This window comes from Seriola dumerili, unplaced genomic scaffold, assembly GCF_002260705.1.
Source record: "Seriola dumerili isolate Sdu_G_001 unplaced genomic scaffold, Sdu_1.0 BDQW01000230.1, whole genome shotgun sequence".
Taxonomy (NCBI): Eukaryota; Metazoa; Chordata; class Actinopteri; order Carangiformes; family Carangidae; genus Seriola; species Seriola dumerili.
In genome coordinates, this window is record NW_019174485.1 from 2020543 (window position 1) to 2030964 (window position 10422).

The window sequence follows — 10422 nt, forward strand, 5'->3', positions numbered from 1 at the left end:
GCACAGCCTAGTGATAGGTTAAAACGCGATAGGGTTTTTCAGCCACATTTTACTTTATATTTTGATAACTAATCTGGCATTTTACACATATTCTGAATGTTTATTTCACGTTGTGGGAAGTAGTCAGAAGGTGTACAGTTTTTTCTATCTAGTCCACAATTTGTCTTTTAAATATTTTTCCTTTTCAGAAATCACTGACATTTAAGAGAAGCACTGAGGTGATCAAACATACATATCATAACTTAACCTCTCCCATTTCCTCTGTATTTGCATTTAAAGGTATGCACTACATTAAACTGGCAAACAAAATATTATTACAGAGAAAACTATTGCAGGATGTTGAGCTCATAGTAAACTGAAAAGACATGAAACTTACTTCAAAAAAGTTAAATCTACAGAGGTTACAACAGAAAAACATACCTGTAGCAAATATGGCCCAAATTCAGACACATGCTGATTATATCACTGACACACAAACAGAAGTGCATATCGGCTATAGACTCATAGTCACTACTCATGGCTCAGAAATGACTATGGTTTAATAAAGAGAAACACTGTGCAGTGACCACGCACCATTTCATTTGACAAGTCTCTCAATTGATGCTCTGCCAGTCATTGCTGTCCTTGTTGCATGCAGTGTGTTGTACGTTTATGAAACATCCATAATGTCCTTGTCCTTACAGATACTGTAAAGTAAGTATCTAGAGAATACTATTTGATATCTTACAGTGAGTTTTTATACAGAACAGAATTTAAGAATATTACTATGTGAATGTTACTACCTGCAAGATGGAGGTACTGTGCTTATGATTACAATATCAACAGTAAGGAATCATGTTATTAGTCCTCGTTCTATGTCATTCTCCTGCTTCCTCTGTTTTTTTTCTCCATGCATTCTAGGGTCAGAAGTTGCTGAAGATCTCTTGTTTCTTGCTCCAGTCCATAGGGGGCGCTCTCTTCTTGTTGCGGCTGGCGAGGGCCTTTTGTTTAGCCTCAGCAGCCGTAGGACTCAGACGGAGGCCACCGTCAACGAAAGGGTCCGACACACGCCTGTCCTCCTCATCAGGGACCTACAATACACACAAACATATATGTTTTATGCACACACTTATCAGCTTCTCATTCCCCGACTATTTTCTTGGCTTCTTATGTAATTGCTATCTCAAACACACACACACCCCCTCTCTCACCTGGATGCTCATGTCTGAGCTGCTGATCTCTGACTGAGTGGTGGAGCTTCTAGAGGACTGGGATGCTGAGCTCCCATTAGTGCGGGATTTTGGAGACATCTTTGTGATTGGAGAGTCTGTCAGTGTGACATTTATGACTGGTGGATCTGTGGCAGGGAGTTCAGTGGTAGGAGAAGGGGTGGGTGGGGCACTTTCTGTGGCTGATTCGTCCACATAGACCTCTGCGAGAAAATAAGCAGAGGACACATCATTAAGAATGATGGCAGGAGAGTAAAAAGAATTGTTTGTATCTGTCTATGGGTGTGTACTATGACACCTTGGACATGGCTGGCGATGGGTGAGATCCCCAGTCTGTGGAAGAGCTCGTCGGTTTCCTGGTCGACCACGAGGAGGCGGACTTCCTCCCCTCCTGCTCTAATGAGGGCCACAACCTCTGAGTGCCTCAGTCCATCTATGTTCACTCCATTCACCTGAGACAGAGAGAGGGAGACGTCAGAGCAAACAGAAAACGTGGAGTAAAGGGAAGATGAAAAAGAGAAAAGTTGCAGAGAAAATAAATGAGACAGGCAGGGCAAGGATTAGGGAGTAGCCATATCACAACATGACAAACAAGAGGTACAGTATGTCTGGTCTAAAAGATCAAAAGCAGATTAGAAGGGAACTGATTTGCATGAATTCCCTTCCTGCCTGCACATAACAGTAACTGTGCACTTCATACAGATGGAAACGAAAGTCAAGCCTGTGACACACATGCAAGCACACATAAATGTCCGCATAAAAAGACACAGAATTATCTAAGATCAAGATTATCCCATGTCGTCTTTTCTTCCTTTCCCTCTTTAAACAGGACCTCCCTCTCCCACCCACTCTAATCTTGAGTCCAGTTAATCTGCTCTAATCCAATCACAGCACCTCAACATGGGGAGTTAAACAACTGGGTCCGGCATTTCAGCCAACACAGACTTGATAATGTCAGTGTTAAATCTTGTTGATATAAATCAACTGCTTTGACATATCGTCTAGGTATTGCTTTGTCATTGTAAACTGTATGCCAGATCATTGTGTGTGAATTCAAACCTGCTTTACTCAGTAATCACAGCTGTATTTGGAAGCTGTCTAATGTGCTGCCATTGCTTATAGTTGGCTTACTTTCTCAGACCCACCCTCTGTGTCTGTAAGCATTAAACACTGAGCACTGAGCAAACTTCTGAAAAAGACTTTGAAGGCTTTCTTCAACAACCTCCACTAGTCTGTCTCCAGGCCGGATGTCCGCGCTCTCAGCTGCTGAGCCGGGGTCCACAGAACGTACAAACTGTCCACACTTTGTCTTATCGCTGTGCAGGTTGAAGCCGTAGCCCTGCTCCCCCTTCACCAGGTGACACAGTCGCGGTAAGAGCTCAGTTCTCGGCTCTGGTGAGGGCTCTACCTGCAGCTATAATAGGACACAAGACAACAACAAAGTCTAAGATGAGAACTTTACAAAAACAAAATATCAGAGAAGGTAGATCTAAATCAATCTGATACAATTACTCCGATCTGTGTTAACCCCATAATGAAAGAAGTGCTGATTTGAATGTCCATACCAGAGATTTAGGATTTCTTAGCGCATTTACCATTTATCACACACAATATACTTTATATCACAATTCTCTGTTTAGAAAATCATGCTCTGATGTGTTTTCCCTCTTTTCCAGCCAGCGACTGGTTTTATTTCATGTCCATGTGATATTAAACTCACTTAACACACCTGAAGCTTGCTTCAATCCACTACAGTGTTTTCAGCCAACATTACATCAGTTTATGGTAATGCAGTTTAAATTCAGATTGACTTGAACTGTTAGCACTGCTTTATCATGCAAATATAATATAAACTTAATAAACTTTAAACTTATAAAATTAATTATAAACTTAACATAAAAATCAGTGCAGCCTTGATGTTCATTTCGATGGATTATACAACTGAAGTGCCTGTTTATTATATCAGGGAAATTAATGTGTGTGACATGCATTTGAAGATTTTAAGACTGTATGATTTGTTTCTAAGCAGTTAAAACTCTGGGAAGGTCCTTTAAGAGTCTGATGATTTTGAAGTGTGTAGTTTGTGGTGATGTGGCATTGGACTGCGCTGAACACAACATGATGCAATACAACACTACAACCACCACTAATTATGGCCTCAAACATGACCGTAGAGTTTGATCAACACCTTTGTGACACAGAGTCAACAAGAGCTGAACATCCGGAGCTTCACAGTGAAAGGAGTTACTGCAGGGCTGTTGTGGGATTGGAGTAGATTGTGCAGGTTAGGGGTGGGCAATAATTAAATATTGCATATTAACTTTCAGTACAATTGTTTTTCATAACAATATGATCACATCATATTATCTTTTAACAAGATTACTTTGTCTAAATGAGCGATTCAACAAATAAAAAGAGGTCATTGCAGTTTTTGTTTTACATGTATGAAGAGTTTTGTCTATTGTATCGCATATTTGATTTTGCATATGTTTGCCACATTGTGATACACATTGATATAGGAAGAATATTCTTCTACAAATGTACGGTGGTGTGGCTGTACTATGAGTTAATCAGGAGAAAGTGGTTGCCGGGACGAGCCAGTGGTCTTAGAGCTGAGCAGAGTGGGCTAAGTGGATCTGGCTGAGACACATTAAGACCGACTCTGAGCCTGATGATCACTGACAAGAGTTGACACATTGCATGACTCACCTGCCCGACTGAACCTGTGCGCCGACTCCTCGGTACATGCTGGCTGTGTGTGTATGTGTGTTTTAGTGTGTTTTCTTCGGTAGGACCATGGATTAGTCCGTGTCCTGACGGCAGCCCAGGATAGTGACTGTCTAGCAACACTGCTGTGACTGCGCCTTCATGGGTAAGTTGACCTGAGGGCTTTCTGACAGATCTCCATGTCCTTTCTGCTCCATCAAGAAAGGTTCAATGTACACACGCACGCACACACGCTCTCACACACACACACACACACACACACACACACACACACACACACACACACACACACACACACACACACACACACGCACAAAGATGGAAAGAGTGGCCAGAGTTCCAGCTGTAGTAGTGGAACAGAACACCTTGGTAACCTATCGCCACTGGTTCCAGGTCAGGTTGCTGTGGTGATGGGTTACCATATCCCCTACTGATTTTAAACATCTCTGTTGATATCGCTGGCCTGTTTACTATATTTACCAGGTCGGCCCAAATTAATCAACACATGCACGCCGCACACGCAAACACACACACACACACACACACACACACACACACCATGCTGACCTGGAAATACTGTAGCTAAGCTGATCTATTTGAGGACCTCATGTGATTTTTCTACAGATACAGTATTTCCATCTTGTGGTCTTGATAATCAGAACAGTTACGGTGGAAACTATTTGTAGATTAATCAATTAGTTAAACAACAAAGTTCAACAATAAATTAATCGATTACTCTTTTAGGAACAGATTAATCTTTTCCAAGCCAAAATCCCACATTCACAGGATCCATTTTCTTAAATGTGAGAATTTGCTGCTTATCTTTATTTCATAATATTATAAATAAATAAAATATCTTTAGGGTTTGAATTATTTTGATGGACAAAACAAGAAATTTGAAGATGACATGGCATTTTTCACTATAATTTTTCACTATTCTATAGACCAAAGTATTAATTGATTAATCGAGACAGAAATCTGCATGTTAATCAACGATGAAAATGATCATTAGTTGCAGCAATGTTATCAATAAAGTACCAGTAATTTAATATAGCTTTTTTTCCAACACTTTAAATGGCTTTTGCATTTAATTTATTTTGCAAAATTGTCTCTACAGTGTTATTTTTGTCCCATTTTCTGATACTACTTTATGGATCCTGTTAAAAATTGCTGAAATTAATCTTACACAGGGAGGTTAGTGGAAGTTTTTCATTTGTGTGTGAGTGAAGTGTGTGTGACTGAGTCAGACTGTTGCGTGGCTGCGATAGCAGCCAACACTGCGCTTACATAAGAATTCTGTATATGGGCATCTGCTGCCATAATAACATCATGCAACGATGAAACTGCGTCTGTATTTATATGTACAGGGATGTGAATGTCAGTCACAAGACGAATGGCACAGAAGTGGAGAGAAAGAGATTATGTGTGTGTGTGTGTGTGTCTTTTGTAGGATTGGCAAGTACATGAAAAGCACAAGGCTTCAATGCCGTTGGTCTGGGATTAATATGCCATAATGGTTCCCTAATCTGAGCTGCTCAATTAGAGGTCAAAAATAATCACTCACATACTCAGCACTCATTGAAAAGGTCTAGAAAATCATGCCATCATTTTATGTATGGTCATTATATTTTAATGGGTTTAGAAAGTGACAAAAAATGAATGTCTGCCAAAAAAGCAGAAGCAAGGAAACCACAGGAACCATAAATTGCATAGATTGTAGACTCTAAACTCTGCCCTGGTGTATTCTAGGGTCCCATGTTACTCCATGCAGAGGAGGTGGACACAATAACACCAGCACAATATAATGCAATTCATCACAAGAGCCCTGTGACACATTTCTAAAACATACAAAGTTAAGTTTTGGTTGAGGCGGTCGGCTCACATTTCACAGTTGGTGGTGATGTCACAGATTGCACCGTGTTGTAGAGGTGCTGCTGTTATTACATGTGATATTGTTTTATCTGAACCTTTTTACTAAAACTGGGAACAAGAGCTGTGATGGCCAGCCAAGGGGCAGCCTGTATTTACTCTGCCGTCGGCTAAACAGATGGCAGTTTGACGTGAGCTGCTGGTCCTGAGGATCCTGGTCCACTTTGTTTGGAGCCCAAACACTGAACTCAGTCTCTGACAGTCAGTTCCCGGTTATTTTTGCTGCCAGACGTCACAGCGATGTCTAGGGGGCACTTGTGGAAATTTGTTTTTGTTGTTGCATCATGCGTACTGGCTCGGAAATTTTGAGTTTTTGTGTATTTTGTGCACATTAATAAAATTTCTAGAGCGAACCAAAGAATGTTTCTTGCTATGCCTACCCCCCCCCCCCCCCCCCCCCCCCCCCTTTTTTTTTAATTTTTTTTAGCTGTCAGAGATGTGCCTCAGTGAGATTATGTGCCTCAGGCCCAAAATAAACAACATAAATAGATTACAATACCTATGTTCAAGCATTTGCTTGTACAACATTGCTATCTTAAAATCTGGTCCCTCCCATGTCTGCTTACTTTCCCTCCAGCAGACACTGACAGCCTGTGATATGAAAACCCACTCAAATTAAAGTTGAGCACAGACGATGAGTGATAAAATCTGAACTCACCTTGGATAGAGCTGACTGTCAAAATAAGAGCCCTGGGCAGAAAGAAGTCTGAGATTCTAACTAGTCAGATGAAAAAGTGTTTTTGAAACTCTTTATCTGACTCTTTATAGCTCTGTTTACAAAACAGGGGGAACAACGTTTTAAGTCAACTCTCAGTGAAGTGAGTATGTGGTTTACACCTCCACCTAGTGCAATCACTCTCACGCTATCTCTCCAAAATGACCATTCACTTTGACGAAACAATACCTATAGTGTCTTTGCAGGAAACACAGTCAGCTGAGTAGGGTTTTGTCTCAGCTGTCTGCAGTCAGGTGGCAACAACCCTGCAGCTAAATGTGTGAGGTGCTGAATCTCAGTACGTTCTCTTTAAATACAATGTGTTTTAAATATTCGCACCACTTCGAAACTTCAGTGTCTTGTAAATGGATGAAACAGTGGGTTCAGATTATATTTGAGCAGATGTGTGAATGACAGGAAAAGCTACCAACAGGACAATTAAACCCACTGTTGCACTTTGGTGGAGAGGAGGTGAGAAATCCTCTTTACACTGCTGTAATTACACAATTTTTTTTTCACTGTTTTATTCAGTTATTCACTCTTTTCATTCTCTGCAGAATCCCTTTTCAGATATGGACAACAATGGAATGTACAGCCTAATTCTGACTGGAGGAAAAGGGATTGTGTAGTGTTTTTGTGCTTTGTGTGTAGGTATTATCTATCTGAATAAACCAAAAAATAATGAATCCAAACCACAAAATAGTGATTAATATCCTTTCAAACAGCCTATTAGACTTTTACTTGCAACCCCACCTAAGTGACCTGACTTCGATGTTTTCTGAACCTTGTGGCTTCAGTTAATTTTTTTTTCTTTTTTCCCCACTTTGTCTCTCCTCCTCAGCGCATGTTTCTGTCCTGTTTTTTAGTTCTCAGTCCCACCTGTTAAGAGAAGAGTCTTTCTAAAAGCACCGCTGTGAGACTGAATCCAGCCAACAGGCCGGCCAAGTGCTCAAGACCAGATTAGTGCTTGACAGACATCAGGTAAAAGAGTGTGTGCTCAGTGTCGCACACAATCTTAACACAGTAACACACTGGTTCACTGCTGGCAGCCGCAGTGACCAACTAACCATTTGGACTCTTCTGATAAAAAACTATGCAGATAATCCATGAGCCCTCTGAATTTTTTGACATTTCAAAGTGTCAGTGATCTCCAGCCTTACCTCTGTGTCAGTTGCTGTACTTGATGTCACTGAGGATCTCTTGACCTTGCCTTGTGTGATCATGTGAGTAGGTGAGTCTGCAGCAGCAGGGTGAGATGAGTGTGTGTGGTTGGGTTTGGGTGACAGGGGTGAAGTCTCTCTGGGTATGGGAGAGGAGGAAGGGGTGGGCCCCGGTGAGGGACGCGGGGAGAGGTTTCCCATCTCAATGGCTAGGTCCTCCGTGCAAGCCTGGCCGAGGCTGCGGAGGTGGTCATCCGTGTCTCTGTCCACCACCAGCAGCCTGGTGCGGTGGGGCACATCTCGGATACGATTCACCACCTGCAGAGAGGGCAGAGGGGAGCATTAAGAAAAATGAAAAAGATGAGTGTGGTGTTATGTTGTGCACCCTGAACTGGCCTGCACATAACATACTTTTAGCATGACAAAGACACCCAGTCATTCCCATTACACAAGGCTCACATTGACCCATTTAAGTGGCCCCCCTCCTCCTCCTCAGGCAAAGGAGAAAGTGGTCCAACAGGTATGGAGCTCATTGTTTGTACCTGGGAGAGTTTGTGTGCCTCTCTCCACAAACACACACCTCTGATTTTATTTTCATTTTCATTTATTGAGCCATCACTCACTTGATGGTGGGGTTCGTTCTCCACATTCTCCCCGTTCACCTCCACCACCCGATCTCCTGGTCTCAACCCGGCCAGGTCAGCCGAGGAGCCGGGCTCCACTTTGCGGATGAACTGTCCGCCTCTATTCCGTTCACCGTGCAGGTGAAACCCATAGCCGCGCTCTCCCATGGTCAGGAAACACAGCCTGGGTCTCAGCTCACTCTCCATCCCAGCGCGTCTATAGGAGGAAAACAGGTCAAAGTGTCTCAGGAGAATAAACAGGTGCCTGGTCCAGGAGCTGTGGAAAGTCTGTGGCTCTTAATCCAACATACGGCTGCGCGCTTCAGTGACCAAAAGTTCATCATCGTTTAGCATGATGCGAGTCCATTAATGATCCACAATTGTTCGGCGAGAACAAACCAAAAAGTAGGCTAAAACTAATGAGTGTTTAATCCATCATGCAAATGCAAGGGGCGCAGCTATGACCGCACAAAAACGCCGCGCAGCGTGCGTAAAATAGTGGCCAAAAACCACGGACTGGGGCTAAGTCCCGTCCATTGGAGGAGTAATCCAAGAGATCAGAGATTAGAAAGCTGTTCTTCGCACGTAACACTTAATTCTCCTCGTCAGCTGGGCTTGTGTCCTCTTGTCCGCAACGGTGAGAGAGTGAAGAGGCGTCAACAACAGATGCCACTATACCCCCCCACCCCACCCCCCACCGTCCCGGCGCCCTCCCCCAGTCACTTCAGCGCACACCTGACGACTCGGCGCAGCCGCGCTTTTCTGGCAGAAAACGGCAACCTGCAAGAGTACAGCTGTGAGGAGTTACTACAAAGAAACATGATTTGTTTGTGGATGAAATGAGTCCGCAGAGCGACAGCCAAGGTGCACTTTACTGAAATACGTCCGACAAGTGAGCGACAGTGTAATGCCCAGGACATTTGCTCCTGTTACAGCCCCTCTGGAGAGACGGAATCTTCCTCCAGGTGGTGGAGGTGAAACCAGACTGTGACCTGAGAACGGAAATCTTCCTTATCCGCCCTCTATCCCTATCTTCGCTGGAGATCAATAAAGGGACGGTTGCGTAAAAGGGGATTTAACGTTTCATGAAATATAAGCTTTCCTTGTCCTTGTAATGTGGCAGCACAGGCGTGCAGGCGCTTATCTATTTAAAAAGTATCCTGTTAAGCAAACAGTAGCTATCTCATGTAATTCAGGACAACTAAGTGCAAGGGCGTGTGTTCTTAATATTCAGATCAGGAAAGATGAGACATGCACGAGGAAAATATCTGTGCAGATTTCTACCCACAGCTGGATTAATGCTTTTCCAGTGGCAGTAATCCTCAACACTGTTGATTGAGTAACACATCAGATCCACACACAAGTGGTGAAATATTAAATGATTGCCTCTGGGTCACCTATGTCAGCTGCTTTTAAGCAAGGTACCCACCCAGCTGCAGAACCTGCCAGCTCATTGCATATGTGTGTGACTTGCTCAGTCAGCTCTCTCTGGGTTAAGAACATCATTACAAAATAACAACCAACACCAAACAACTGACTAACTAAAATAACCAAATTAAAAACTTAAGGATACTGTCACAAATATGTGCATGTCTAACATTTTACAGTGGCTTCTGATCTGTATCAGAATTCTCTGTATAAGACATTTTGTTGGAGCAAGATAAACTCAGGTGTAACTAACAACATTAACATGGCTCTGTTCCGCATCTAAGTGTCCCAGTGAGCCATGGCAGTCAGCCAGCATGCACAATACCAGGAGCTCAGGCGCACCTAATAGGATGCAGTCCTTATTGTTATTAATTACACTTGTGCTCTTCCTGCTAAAAGTCTAGTACTCTGTTGGGAGGTGTTATACCAAACAAGCTCTGCATAGTAATGAAAGTCTTTGCCATAAATAATATAAAGGGTTTATGACTATTACATAACAGAGTAAATATTTATAGTTGTAAAAAAGTATTAGTATAGTTTAAAAAAAAAGGTTCACAATTTTTAAGGCTGTCTTAAAACAATAGACAGCCTTGAAAATGGACTAATGTCAATACATAACAAGGACTGTGGAT

General features: G+C 42.5%; 1 protein-coding gene across 2 annotated transcripts; it reads right to left on the reverse strand.

Moving 5' to 3' along the window:
* On the reverse strand, window positions 1-8981 carry LOC111229277 (Na(+)/H(+) exchange regulatory cofactor NHE-RF2-like). Of its 2 annotated transcripts, none has more exons than XM_022755542.1 (6): window positions 8363-8981; window positions 7740-8057; window positions 2431-2622; window positions 1507-1660; window positions 1191-1390; window positions 1-1070 (listed from the first exon to the last, which is right to left on the reverse strand). In XM_022755542.1, the coding sequence occupies exons 1-6, from the start codon at window positions 8567-8569 to the stop codon at window positions 903-905; spliced, it is 1239 nt and encodes a 412-aa protein (XP_022611263.1). In that variant the 5' UTR covers window positions 8570-8981; the 3' UTR covers window positions 1-902. The 2 variants fall into 2 exon arrangements, with proteins under 2 accessions (XP_022611263.1, XP_022611262.1); XM_022755541.1 differs by having other exon boundaries at window positions 1191-1411.
* Between the last annotated feature and the right edge of the window lie 1441 nt (window positions 8982-10422).

Excerpts from the sequence above, each read along its gene's own strand:
- LOC111229277 (XM_022755541.1), bottom strand. The coding sequence starts at position 8,569 with ATGGAGAGTGAGCTGAGACCCAGGCTGTGTTTCCTGACCATGGGAGAG. Across the intron at positions 2,623-7,739 it reads GTACAGCAACTGACACAGAG|CTGCAGGTAGAGCCCTCACC; the intron begins GTAAGGCTGGAG and ends GTCCTATTATAG. Across the intron at positions 1,412-1,506 it reads CATCGCCAGCCATGTCCAAG|AGGTCTATGTGGACGAATCA; the intron begins GTGTCATAGTAC and ends ATTTTCTCGCAG.